Source organism: Meles meles, chromosome 8, assembly GCF_922984935.1.
Source record: "Meles meles chromosome 8, mMelMel3.1 paternal haplotype, whole genome shotgun sequence".
Taxonomy (NCBI): Eukaryota; Metazoa; Chordata; class Mammalia; order Carnivora; family Mustelidae; genus Meles; species Meles meles.
Window position 1 is genome coordinate 104,558,114 of NC_060073.1, and position 14,186 is coordinate 104,572,299.

The window sequence follows — 14,186 nt, forward strand, 5'->3', positions numbered from 1 at the left end:
GAATGACGGCCCACCACTGAGAGCCTGCACAGCCCTTCCCAGCAGTCCTGGGAGACTGCCCTATGTGCCCCCTCGATTTCCCTTCCCACCCAAGTCATCAGCCCCAACCCACGCTTTGAGTCCACGTGTTGGCCCAAAGCCAGAGAAGCCGCATCTGGGATAATCCTTAACAAAGCCAGATTTGAACCCACTCCTCTCCTGGGGAGACCCTAGTGCCCAGGGCCCGCAAGGCACCAGGATCAAAGTCCAAAGCCCTCCAGGGGGAGCTCAAGAACCAGACTTCCGCCTTGAGTCTGTCTGGCCAGCAGGTCGAGGAATATTCCAACAACGTCCTCATTCTTCCCTGATCAAAGGAGCTTGGATTGAACCTGCTGTAATCATCCGTCGGGGAGTTTGCTTAAAATTCCCCTAATTACGGGAGAGCAGAAAATTGCTACGCCTCAGACTGAATAGAGAAATCGAAGGCGCCCTGCTCCCAGCTGCCTGGGGAGACAAGCCAGGATGGGAATAGAAAGGCTGGGAGAGGCAGGGGGGGCGATGACGGGTGGCAGCAACGGGAGGGAGAGCCAGGGAGTGGGAGAGGAAGAGAAGGAGCCTGCTGTGAGGGGACTGGGTGCGTGGTAACTGGCTCAGGTGGGACCCACCGCCTCCCCTGCAGAGAGAAGGGTGTGAGAATGGAAGGACAGCCACGTAAGGAAGAATTAGCCAGAAGGCACCCTCCCAGAGCTGGAGTTAGTTCCCCAAAGAGGCTGGGGGAGCCTTTAATTCTGGCTTCATTTAGAAAGTAGATTCTGGAATGTCCTCCCTGCCAGAAGAAGGTCCAGGTCAGGAAGGCAGCTGGCTGGGCAGACTGCCTCCAGGCACCCTCTCTGGGCTCTGTGCTGTTCCAGGCACACTGACAGTTCTAGAGGGAGGGGGAGGCATGGGATCCCTGCCCTTGGGGAGTCTCAGGCTGATGGAGGAGACTGACTAAGCACCAAAGAAACTCTACACACCCATGACCAACACACGGTGGCCCGGAACGACAGGAAGGGGGTTGGAAGGTGCTGAAGGGTGTGGCGTTAGAGGGGAAGGCTTGCTGGGGAGGCCAATGCTGGGCAAGAGAACAAAGATGGAAAAAGTGTGAACAGGCCCTACAAAGTACAAAAGGTTGTGGTTACCATTTTTGGGGAGGGGAAGCAAGGCTCAGGGAGCTGAGGTCACTCAACTCATGAGAGGCTGAGATGGGGCTCAGGCTCAGGCTTCAGACTGCTGGCCTATGCGTCGTACCCCCATGGAACAGAGTAATGGGGGTGGGGGCAGAAAATGGAATGCCAGAAGGAAAGCTGAGGCTCACTCACCAGCTACTCGATGTCGAGAGTAAGGAGCCAACAATATTTCAAAGGTCCTCCCTTGTTAGCAAGTGCCCCCGCATGAGGCCCCTGGGCTCTCCACCCACGCAGTGTCCAAAGGCTGATGCTCTTGGACGCCCCCAGCCTTTCCCCCAGGGACTTCTTGGTGCCTCACTCGAGTCCCTCCGTGGGCCCCCTTTGGTTCTCTGAGGGCCTGGCTGCCCTACCATGTCTGCCCTGCTTACAGAATGGCGGACACACTGAGACATGGTGCTTGCTTGCAGGCTATAGAAATCCACTCAAACCAGCGTTTAATAAAAGAGGAAGTTTACTAAAAGGACACAGGAGTGGCTTGGAGGCAGGAATGTGGTCAAGGACTGCTCTGAAGGACAGGACAGCCCAGAGGAACCAGGGTTCCCACTGGCCAGCTCACCCTTCTGCTTCTCCTAGTGCATCTGGGCAGACCTCAGCCCTCAAGAGAGCCTCCACGGCCCCCAAGCCCACGTGTGATAAAGAAGAGTGTGAAAACACTGCCTCTGGGCCTACTAACCATACCCCCGTCCCCCGCAATTGAACTCTGAAGGGCTCAGCTTGACTCAGGCACTTGTTCTCATCCCATCGACCTGGGTCACAGGGTGGCTGCCGTGGGCTCGCCGCTGCATGGGAGCAGGCCGATTCAGCCTCCACAGTGAGTCAGATGGAAACGCCACAACTGTCCAGCACAGCGGGGAGACTACCCCCTGGGTGGGGGCTTCCGTCAGAAAGCCGAGGGGTGAGGGACACCCAGGGGCCTAGGAAACTGAAGGGAAAGGGGACTCAGCCTGGCCCCTGGCCCCACGGGGGCTGAGGCGTGCGGCAACGGGCCGGCCTGGAAGGGCTGGAGTCCTGGCATGGGGCCTGCCAGGAAGGCGAGCCAGCCTCCTGGGCCCCAGGGTAGTTATCTGAGGCTGGGAAACCTGTACTTTAGAAACTTGACGATTTTCATGCTGTTTGTATTTTCTGTAATTACTTCCCTTTTGTTCTCCTTCAGTATTTATGGAAGTCCTTTGTGAAAATGCCAGCGCATCCCAGCAATGCCGAGAGGAACCAGCAAAGGGGTTTGTGTCTCTTCCTGGGCTCAAGGTAAGAGAGACACATCCTGGAGCCTGGGAATGGAGGTGGCAGGAACCTGGCCAGGAGGACAGGGGAGGGGCGGCTGAGAGGCTCCTCTTCCCCTGGCCTCTTTCCAAGCTCGGTCCCAAAGATGGGAAAGCCCTGAACTTCCTTTGAGCAAAGTCTATTGTCCTGAACTGACTGAGAAAGTGGCCGAGCTACCCACTTCCTATCTGCCCCATCCGCCAATGCCACCCCCAGGCCAGTCTTGAACGTGAACTCCTGAAGAAGCTGAGCCCCCTGCCTGCTCCTCAGGCACTGGGCAGGGATGGGGCTCACACAGGGCCTAGCCCAGAAGAGGGGGCCCTGCCCTGGGACCCAGGGAATGGGAACCTGAGTCCCTGCGACAAGTTCTCCCCCGGTCCTGGTCTCCACCAGAATCCATGTCTTCCTCCAAGTTCAATTTCCCAGCGCTGATCTTTTGTTGGGCCCTACCTTAAAAACCCTGATGCTAAAAAGCATCAGTATGGGGGGGGGGATGGCGCGGAGGCAGGGAGCGGGGGTCTCAGTTTCTCCCCAGACTCAGGATTCTTTCCGGCGTGAAGAGAGGCATAATGCTTTGGTGTTAAGAGACCAGAGGGACCACTGTGGTTTCTCCGGGGCCATAAATGAAGGTCCAGAGTGACAGAGTCATGGAGAACTCTGCCCTCTGATAGTAAGATATTTGTAAGCAAATTGTCATCAAAGCATCACTGGAAGGTCCCTGGCCCTGTTCTCCCCCCTCCCCACTGTGGCTATTCCTGGCCAGATGGATTTGCCCTGGGTGGCTGAGCAGCCCCCAGGAGTGAGGTGTCCACAAGCAGAGAAGCAGCAATAACATGGGACATTAGGTGCTGATGGCTTTGCTGAGCAAGAGAACTACAATTAAAGATGCAATGGGTCCCTCTGGGGGGCTGTCAGACAAGGATCCAGAACAAGGGTCCAGGTGCTGGGGGCTTAGTAAAGCAGCTGGGATGGGGAGTCAGGGAGAGGGGGGCCGGGACAGGCCTGTGGGGGTGTGGCCTCCACCCCTCTCAGCAAGCCCGTCAACAACAACACGTGCCATTAACCAGGTGCCCAAGGTGCCCCCACCAGCAGGTGGGGGAGTGCCATTGTCCCACGTTCACAGGTAAGATAAGGAAGGACTGGAGGTTAAGTAACTTGTCTGGAGTGTATAAATAATGGAGGTGAGATTCAGGCTCAGCTCCACCTGGCACCAAAGTCAGGACTCAGAACCACCCGCCATGGGGCCCACTCTGCGCGTTCCCCACACTGGGCCCACCAGTCTCCCTCCCCACCGGGGCCACAGGGAGCACTGGCTTAGCTGGGGCCAGTGGGCTTGGGGTCACAGGTGGGTGAAGCCCTGGGGGGTGGGGAACTCACCCAGACTCTCTGGCAGCCACCACCACATCTCCACCCTTTCGTGGGGGAAGAAGAAGAGGAACATCTGGCCTGGGTGACAGGTGGAGACTCTGAGGTGGCAGACCCAGGAAGGTGGGAGGTGAGGAGGGGAGCACACATCACCTCGAAGCCCGAGTCTGAGCTCCCCACCCACCATGCTCAAGCCTCCCGTGTCGGGGAACCCCACTCCCAATCCTCCCATCTCGGGCTTTGTGCGGTGACATCACCGTCACAAACAGGCGCTGCCTTATCTATACCAAACATGCCTGAAGGAGAGGCACCTGCACCATTCTCCCGGCCCTGCTCATTTGCACACGCCCACCAGGCCCCACAGTGATCCTGAAGGTCAGGCGAGATGTGGGAAGCAGCCTGTGAAACACTGCCCTTTGTAGGAGCTGATGGTATCGCACACCCAGAATGGAGGCTGGGAGAGAGTGGGGCAGGTGGGAGGGGAGACGAGATGAGAGGAGAAATGAGATGCTCAGAGGCCCCCAAACCTCATGGCAGCAGTGCTGAGCTGGGGGTCAAGGAGCAGTCGAATGGGGGGCTGGGGGCCAGAGAGACTGAGTCATGAATCTTGGCTCAAATCCGCTCCCCGCCGCTGGGTTTCAAACCTGTCCAGGAAAGGCTTTTACTGCAAACTACCCATGTGGGGGCGCTGTTCCACCTGGTCAGAACCCAAGGAGGGGAAGGGTATCTGAGGCTACAGGCCAGAGTGTCACTAGTTCGCTGGGGATATCTGGGTGCCCAGAGCCCGCAGGACTCACTCCTGAGAGCAAAAGAGCTGACTAGAACCCCTGGAGAAGGGGGGAACCTGGGGGTTCAGAAAGGGAAGACAAGATGTGAGGGGATTCGAGACGATGCCCTATTTCACCTACAGCATCTGTCCCTTCATTCCCAGCAGCCCAAACCTTACCCATCCTTCAAAACCCAGCAGAAATGCCACCTCTTCCAGGAAGCCTTCCCTGACCTCCAGATGAAGTTGGCTCTCTAAGTACTTTATCCCTGCTGATCTCCTGAACCTTGTCACTTCCTTCTTCTCATTGTGCCACCTGGGCTAGATGCAGAACTCTCCAGGGCAGGCCAGCTCCTGCTTATCACCCCATTGCAAGAGCTCTGGAACTACTTAGATAAAGGCAGACTGATGGAGAAGAGGGGTTCGCTATGGAGCTGGACAGGTGGCAGGGCACTCAGATCAGAGGACACAGGAGGGATTCAGGAAACATCAGCTGAAATGAGGTTCAGAAAAGCTGTTGCTTGCTTGCTGAAGTCCAGATTGCATTTGGGATCAACGAGAAAAGATGCCTGTTTTTCTAGAGTCCTGGGGAACTGAGCATCCAAAGGTAGGGCCCTCACAGGACGGGGAGGCATTGGCTGCTGGGAGAATAAGCTAGAAGGGGAAATGCCCCCACCCTCCATGTGGGTAGTGGTTGTGGCAGAAATAAAAATCACTTAGTTGTTTAATGGTATTTTTCACTTCGGATATTCTGTTTCCCTCTTTATAAGTTCCATTTGGTTTTTGAAATCCTCCATTTTTCTCCTCATTATGTTCATGATTTCTTCTACAGTCCTGAGCATATGGAGCGTATTTGTAATGCCTGCTTCGGCATCCTTGTCTGCTAATTCCATCATCCTTCTTATTTGGGGAGCTGTGTCTGTTGGTTGACTTGTCTGCTGGTTATGGGTCATGTTTCCCTTTTTCTTTGCATGACTGTTATTTTTTTACTAGGTGATGGGAATTGTGAATTTTGCATGGGGTTCTGGATTTCGTCGTAGGCCTTTAGAGAGAGCAGGACTCTGTTCTCGCTCCAGTTGTTTGGAATCACTGTGACCCTATGAAGCCTTGCTCTGAAGCTCTGTGAGATGGGTCCAGGGCAGCCTTTGGCCTCTAAGGTAATACCCAGTGCACCACATACCACAAGCCCTCACCACCCTGATGTGTACAAATCCGAGCCATTCCCAGCCCCGTGTGAGCTCCGGAATTATTCGGTCTTCTGCTTTCTGGCAGCTCTTTCCCCCAATCTCATGGTACTTTACCCCAATTATGTACAGATCAGTGTTCATAGTTAAAGTTTCAAGGACCCTTCTGCAGATTTTCAGAACTCTCCATGGACAGTTCCCCATCTCCAGTGTTCTTCCTTACAAATTCTAGTCTCCTCAGCCCCCATCTCAATCCTCAAACCTGGGTCCCAACACAACCCCCAGGCTCTGTCTGGGACTCTCCCCCGCCCTTTGCTCTGGCCTGGATGTAAACTGATGCACAAGTGGGGCCTCCCTTCTCTCAGGGACCCCCCCGGGGCTACCTGTTGCCTTCTGTCTGAAAGTCACGGTTTTAGGCATTTTTAATCCCCCTTTTTAAAAAAATATTTTATTTATTTGACAGAGAGAAATCACAAGTAGGCAGAGAGTCAGGCAGAGAGAGAGGAGGAAGCAGGCTCCCTGCAGAGCTGAGAGCCCGACGCGGGGCTCGATCCCAGGACCCCGGGATCATGACCTGAGCCAAAGGCAGAGGCTTTAACCCACTGAGCCACCCAGGCACCCCTTTTAATCCCCTTTTCAGTTGTTTTCATCAGATGTGCAATTACTGTAGGAGTTAACTCCTCCATGGGCAGAAGAAGAAGCTCCCTGGGCAGTAACTATTCACCGGGGCACTCTCCTGTAAGAAGGGAGCCGTGTCTTCAATAGTGTGCTCGGGAAGGCTTCAGTGGGGAGTGCAAACTGAGCAAAGTCTTAGAGGAAATGAAGGAGTGAAACACACATGCAAACAAAGACCCTGAAGTGGAAGCAGGCCCGGCTTGCTCCAGGAACAGCAGGGAGACCAGTGTAGCACTGATAAAAAGACAAGGTCAGAGAGATAGAGGGGGAGGGACCAGACTTTGAGGAGCCCTAGAGGCCCCTGAAAGAGACCAGAGGGTTACTCTGATCATCCAGACATGAGAAGGCCAGAGTGGTGCCTTGGGCCTGGGCAGTGGCCAGTAGAGTCAGAAGATTCTGGGTGTTTTGTTGAAGGACTGGGTGAGAAAGGAGTCAAAGATGACTCCTCAGTTTTTTGGGCTGAGCAGCCAGAAGCATAGAGTTGCCACTGACCAACACAGGGAAGGCTGCAAGCTAACGGGTCTGCATGCTGGGGGCAGTACATTGGAGTGTGGGTGCGTAAGGTCTGAGATGTGTACTAGACACTCTCGTGGAGATATCCAGCACAGAGGGAGGGAAGCTGGGGGAATATCCTTCTGCCGCCATGGAAGGGGGCAGCCACTGGCAAACCAGGATGGGCCCTTCAGAGACCAGGTCATCCCTCCTCTCATTCCAAGAAAGTTGGCTTGAACCATTAAGGGCTGTCGGGTGGCATCCATGCCCAGGAGCCACATACCGGGGCCCCAAGGAACGGCTGCATCCATGGCTCTGTCCCCCAGGGCCCATCTTTGGTCCTTTGCAGGCTGCCTGGTTCCCATCCATGACTGTGGACAACAACATCTGCTGCTCTTGTCTCTAGGATGGTTCCCAGTAGTGCGCACTTGACACTTAGATCGCTTCTAACTCTGCCTGGCCCCTCAGACCAGGACACTTGTTGGCTGTTCCCAAGCAGCCACTGTGACACCTCTCCCTTCAGGCTGCTGTCACTCTGTGGGGTAGCAGCAGCTGGGGTATGACTCGGGGAAGATCTCTCCCACCCCCCAGAAGATCTCTCCCAACAGCCCTGGGATCTGCGAGTCCTTCCAGATGTCTACCCTCCATTCTCATCATTTTATCCTCTGTCCTGTTATCTAATGCCCTCCACCTGGAACAGATGGGCCCCTGGTGGCCCTTTTGTCTCCTTCTCTGGTTCTGCTCCCTCTCAGGTGCTCTCCCCTCCCTTCTGTTCTTCTGTGTCTCCAGCACCTTCCATATTCTGTCTGGTGCCCGCCCTGCTCTCTCACCTCACTCCATCAGTGAACCATTGGTCTCAGACAGTTAGCTCAGGGGAGTGTTGAGGAAAACCTTGCTGTCTCTGGTGAAGGTCCTTTTCCCTCTTCACCCAGGGGAGGCCAGAAGTTAACTCGATGCCCCCAGAGTCCTCTCTGCTCCAGATGGTTCCCCTCCTTCAGACACCTCCACAACCTCCCCACATTGTCCTGCTGCTGTCCTCGCAGTGTCCTGGCTTGGCCAAGAGGCCCATCCTTCGGGAGAAGAACACCTTCCCCTCCACAGAGCCAGTCCCTCCTGTTCCCCTGCCCCTCACCCACATGTGCACACACACGCGCGCACACACATGCACACTGCCCCTTAAGTGATGGTGAGGGCACTGGCCGAGTGATCCATAGCTCCTTTTTCTTCTGCTACTGCGGTAAAATATGGACAGCGAGAACCGCGGGAGAAATGAGGCATGAAAATTAATCTGCTTTACAATCCTCATGAATATTTAAAACCTGATGAATATGTAACTACATTTCTTTTCTCCTCCATTAGTGTCTGCTTTTGAGTTACTCTATAGCTCCCTTTGGTTCCTTTGGGGGCTGGTTGGCTAGACTGATTTTTAAATTGGTTTTACAGGTGCCGATAGCTCTTGGCTTCCCCCACTCCCAATCTGGAGAAGAGGATTTGTCCCTTTAAAATTCCTGAGGAAGACCTGGCAGAGAGACACACAGAGAACCCCCTCCCAACCTTACACAGTGGCAGCCCGGAGACAGAGACAGTTATGCTCACAGAGCACACCTTCTAGGGATAAACCACCTCCTCCTTGCTGAGCCTCAGTTTCCCCTCACTCCCCACCATCATGGGTCTTTCAAGACCCTAGTCCGGGAGGGGCTTGAGAAACCAAGAACTCAGTCAGCAAAATGCTATTTTTTGTCCACTCAGAAGAATCTGATATTAAGCTGTTTGACTTTGCACACACCTCCTGGCCCCTGGAATGAGCCACTCCATTGAGAACTACCCGGTGGAACATCTGGGCCACCCCCGGCCTACCCTCCCTGCCACTCTTCTTTCGTGACTCTGGGAGTCTGCTTCCCACCCATTCCAACCATCTGAACCGGGCTGGGGGAGGAGGGAAGGCTGCTCACCCACCTCCCCACAGCCATCAATCACCCCAGAGCAGAGCAGAAGGAACAGCAGGGCCTCTTCCCAGAGCAGCAAGCTTTTTCCTGGAGCCTGAGGCTGGATCCAGCACTGAACTGGCATCCTGTAGAGGGAAGGCTGAGTCCCGGCTGGGGGAAGGAAGGCGCCATGGGGCGGGGCAATGGGGTGTGGGAGCCCTCCATCCTGCTAAGTTCCAGAACACAGTCCAACTTGGGTCAGAATGTGCAGAGGGTCCTAAAGCCCTGCAGCCACACAGAGAACTCCACGTTCCACAGTCAGCAATCCGAACTCCAGGTCAGAATGGGACACGGCTAAATCTTGGGGGCTCGCCTGCCTGCACCTGTCCTGTCTCTGCATCCAACCTTCATTCTACACAAAGCTTTGCAAAGCCTCCCCCACTCTTGTTTTGATCTTATTCCTACAGTGTCTCTGTAATTTCTAGCTTATCAAATTCACCTGTGACCTTCCGTCTCCATCATCAGCTCTCCAGACCCCTCACCCACCTACGTGCTCCACCTCTAGGCCCATCCAAGCTAACAGGTTCACCATCCCCAACTTTTTATCCCTTCACCCCAGGACTTCTGTTTTGCCTCTAATGCACTTGTCATCTGCTTCCTTCCAGACTCCACTCAGAACTGCTCTGACGGGAAGCCCTCCTTGGTTGACCTCAGCCCCAAACAACAATCCCGTCATTTTTTCTGGCTCCCAGAAATTCAGTGCGGAATCCAAGAAGTGTTCATGGGCACCATTTTCACATGTGTGCTGCATGGGAACGGCTGTTTGTCACGCAGCATCTTTTAAAGCAGACCTGCCCACACAGATGACAATCCATGTCATAGCTCCCTCCCAGAATGGCGGCACAGCTAGGGCGTTACGTCTGTGGAAACACTCAGCGGGACTGTCTCCCACGTTCAGATCAGCTTCACTCCACCTCTGGTGACTGGCCTGTCCTGCTGCAGGAACTTCCCGATGCAGGAACCCAGGGCTCCCCTCCCAAAACTCCTGCCATGGGACACCTCACATGGGAGCCTCTGGAGTGACACCAGGGAGCCAAGGAGTAGCTGTAATGGATATCTTGATCAACTCGGGAGACAGAGAAGGAGCTTTGACATCCAAGTCAGGAAACCAGGCTGGGACATGGCTCTGCCCTATGATCCTGACCAAGCTCCTTCCATTTTCATCATTCAAATGGAGATAAAGATCTGTCCCTCCATGAAAGGATTATGGTGAAAGCAAATGTGAAAATGCTTTGAAAAATCATAGAACACGATATAAATATTGGTGTCTCTGCTATTATAATAATTATAAACAATAAATTGTTGTAACTGTTACTGTATGTACATGACATTCCCCAGCACTCCCTGTGTTGAAGGGGTCCTCCTGCTGAGCCCCCCACCCCTTGCTTTCCTTTCCCTGGTCAGGGGAGGAACAGGGATGCCCAACTGGATGAGTGCCCCTTGGGATCAGCAGCTCATTATCCCTGATAGTTTCCCCAAGCGGCACCGTCACCTCCAGGCCCTGGCCTCTCCGCTCCGCTCCTAAGCTGCCTCAGCAGCAGTAACAAGAGCGTGCCTTGTCAGACAAGCCCTGCATCTCCATAGAACATGCTCTAAGCATAATTACCCATCGGAGAAGTGTGCAGGCCCCGCCCTTATTACAGAGCGGCTGCCACCGCCGGATTGTTGCTGCTCCGCTAGCTGAAGGCTGAGCTGCCCTGGACCTCAGAAGCAGAACAGTCCTCCAGCTGAGCAGGGCCAGCTAGAGCCAAGAGCTAGAGGGTTGCCCCAGGACCCTGGCCGTGTATAGATGGGAAGCCTCCAGCAGCCCAAGCAAATGCTGAGCCTGGTGTCTCCCCACCTTTCCACCACTCCCCATATTAGTCTCTGTCTGCCCATTTTGAGGCTCTCTCTGGATTGGGACTGTATCCACCCTAAGCTTCCTGGCCCTTGACAGGTCCCTTTTTGGCCTTCCCACCCTCCCCACCCCACTGCTCCCAGAGGCTGAGATGCCCCGCAGTGCTTGAAGATGCAGACAGGCAGTCAGAGGGGGTCCCACTCCCCAGCGCCAGGTACATGGTAGGACAAGAGAGGTGCCACCTCCTTCCTCCCACTCTACCCCAGCTACATGCCTTCCCCAGGGAAACCACTCCCACACAGCCCCGTGGGAAGATGTGTTCCTGCCTCCCCCACATCTTGCAGTGCTGCTACATGACTGACTTCGCACCATGAATGTTGTTTCTCCCACTGTCTGGGTAGTCCATCTGCAAGGGAAATGACCCAGGCCCCTGGGTCCAGTGGAGGTCTGCCTCCTCTACCTACCAGTCTCTGGACTGTCTAAATGGTCGAAAGAGATGGGGAAGTTGAGCCCTGAGTTTGGCGTCAACTCCTTTGGTTTGATCCTCTGAATGGGGCACAGCTCCGAGGGTGGGGGAGAAGCAAAGGACACTGGAGGTCCTCGGGATGCAGTCCTCCCAGCTAGGCTGTCAGAGGCAGCAGGGACAGCTAAGATGTCACTGTTTGTCCTTCTAGGAGTTCCACCCTATGGGAGCAGGGGCTCTGAAGGAGGCTAATTCTACTCCTCCTCTGTGTAGAAACCCCATCCACCTCCTCACATCTCACACTCTGCCAGGTAGAGCCCCAGAGCAGAGCCTACTTTCTGCCAGACCAGGGTCTGCAGAGACCACCATACTGTCTTCCCTTGAGCCAGGTATGGGCTCCTCCAAGCAGCCCCAAGCCTTTCTGGGACCACAGTCCCTGCCCCCAGGGATACCCTGCCTAGTGCCATCTCAGGACTTCCAGGGGATTATGTCTCAAATCTAACCTCAGACTAAAACCCAAGCCAGACCCTTCCATCCAGGATTCTAAGACAACCACACCATTCCTCTCTCTCAACCCCGCATCCTGCATCTTGTCCTAGCCCTTCCCCACTTGAACTTCACTACTGCTGTAGTGACAGTTCTATGGATAGGATGCATTGAGACAAATGGGGCTGTGATTAACCAGCCATCAATATCTCTTAAAAGCCCATTCCCTCAAGACCTGGCAGGTCCCTCTAGTCCCCGCTTCCCTGAGCCAAGCAGAGATCCCCAGGGCAGCTCTAGCTTCCCTCTTTCTTTCTCCTTCCCCTCCTGCTCTGGCCATCTCAGCCAGATGGATTATGTCTTATTTCATTTGGATTTGGCTGCAGGAACCAAACAGCATTTAAGGCTATTGATTGTTCAAAAGGCCAAGTGTATAATGTACCAGAAAATTAGTTTGGAATGCCCTGCAGGAGAGCAACTCCACTCTGGCTTCAGATTTATTCTGTTCTGGTGGGCCAGGAGGGGCATGGGATGGGGGCCTGTGTCCCTTTCAGTCTCCCCAGGAAGTTCTGGGAAGTCAGCCTCTCCCTGGTGGCCAAGCTGGGGCCTTCTCACCAGCTAGTTTACCCAGTTGAGTTACATGATAGCAGTACCCCTCCTTCACTTCAGCCCCGCCCATTCCCCATTTATCCCCACCCCACCCCATGCACGTGCACATGCACACACACGCACCCACAGACACGCACACAAAATACACTCATGTCACACACACCATGTTTTTTTAAATGCCTACATATATGCATGCCCATGAGACAGTCCTGTGCTTACCAACAGGGGCTGGTCACTCTCACCTATGTGCACGCGAGACTGACTGGGCGTCCAGATAAAGAGCTTTCCCTTTGTGTAAAGAATCTGGTGCTTAGAAGAGTACCAGGCACAAAATAGGCGATCGCTGACATTTACTGATCTCCGCCGAATGGCTGCAGCACCATGGACAGCTCCCCGCGCCCTCCACTCCGTTAGTTCACCTGCCCAAAGGCAGCTCCAGCTCACAGCCAGCTGGAGTCACTGTTAAGTCGGTAATCATGATGACGGCTTTCATTTTTGAGCTTCTAGTCTGTATCAGCCACCAGCCAAGCTCTTTGCATGAATCATCTCCTTTGGTCCTCACGACCTCGCAGGATGGAGTTATTACTATTCCCACTGCACAGATGACCAAACTGAAGCTCACAGAGGTGGTTAATTCTCCAAGGTTTTCATTGAACTTGTCTAAAATAACAAAGGCAAGGGCACCTAACTCCGGGGGCCCCTGTTAAACTACACAATCTTCATATGACAATAACTTCACCAGACAGATTTTCCCTGAAAGCAGAAGACGAGAGACTGACATGTATCAACCCATCACGTATTCTCTATCTCTACCACAGCTGGGCCCAGCTGGCCTGATGCACACAGGAAGTGTGCATGGGGCTGGCTCATTAAAAAGTGAGCAGGTACCCTTTTACGAAGATGGCGCCGAAAGCTAAGAAGGAAGCCCCTGCCCCTCCCAAAGCCGAAGCCAAAGCAAAGGCTTTGAAGGCCAAGAAAGCGGTGCTGAAAGGCGTCCACAGTCACAAAAAAAAGAAGATCCGCACATCACCTACGTTCCGACGACCCAAGACTCTGCGTCTCCGAAGGCAGCCCAAATACCCTCGAAAGAGCGCCCCCAGGAGAAACAAGCTTGATCACTATGCCATAATCAAGTTCCCCCTGACTACTGAGTCAGCCATGAAGAAAATAGAAGACAACAACACACTTGTGTTCATTGTGGATGTCAAGGCCATCAAGCACCAGATCAAACAGGCTGTGAAGAAGCTCTATGACATTGATGTAGCCAAGGTCAACACCTTAATCAGGCCTGATGGAGAGAAGAAGGCATACGTTCGACTGGCCCCTGACTATGATGCTTTGGATGTTGCCAACAAAATTGGGATCATCTAAACTGAGTCCAGCTGGCTAAATCTAAATACAGTTTTTTCATGATAAAAAAAAAAAAGTGAGCAGGTATTCCTGAAGCCTGAAAAACAGGGCCAAATGGAGCCTAAGGCATGGAAAGCTTGCAAAGAGGACACTTAAGAGGCTCAAAGAAGTGTCTGGAAGTGAGATAATGTCCAAGACAATGGGATGTCACAGACACACCAGGTTGAAAGAAAAGAAGATAACCAGGGCATTGCCAGAAGCAACTGTCCAGCCCTTCTCCTGCCCTCCCTGAAGCCAGTGGAAATGCTGAAAAAGGCAAAAGATTTAGTTCATTGAAAGGGATACTTAACAATGAGAATGATGACTGAATTGCCCAGCTAAGGCAAAGAAACAGATTCCTGTTTTTTTTAAAAAAAAAAAAAAAAAGAACAAGGAATTGTTTCATAAAAGGTTTAGCCATACCTTTGTCATGGGCAGAAGAGAAATCATTTCTATGTATTGTGTCTTAG

At 53.6% G+C, this 14,186-nt stretch overlaps 1 protein-coding gene across 1 annotated transcript; it reads left to right on the forward strand.

Moving 5' to 3' along the window:
• The first annotated feature begins 13,219 nt into the window (after positions 1-13,219).
• On the forward strand, positions 13,220-13,698 carry LOC123949328 (60S ribosomal protein L23a-like). Its single transcript, XM_046016727.1, has one exon. The coding sequence runs from the start codon at positions 13,228-13,230 to the stop codon at positions 13,696-13,698; it is 471 nt and encodes a 156-aa protein (XP_045872683.1). The 5' UTR covers positions 13,220-13,227.
• Positions 13,699-14,186: the final 488 nt, after the last annotated feature.

Coding starts and splice junctions, on each gene's coding strand:
- LOC123949328 (XM_046016727.1), top strand. CDS start 13,228: ATGGCGCCGAAAGCTAAGAAGGAAGCCCCTGCCCCTCCCAAAGCCGAA.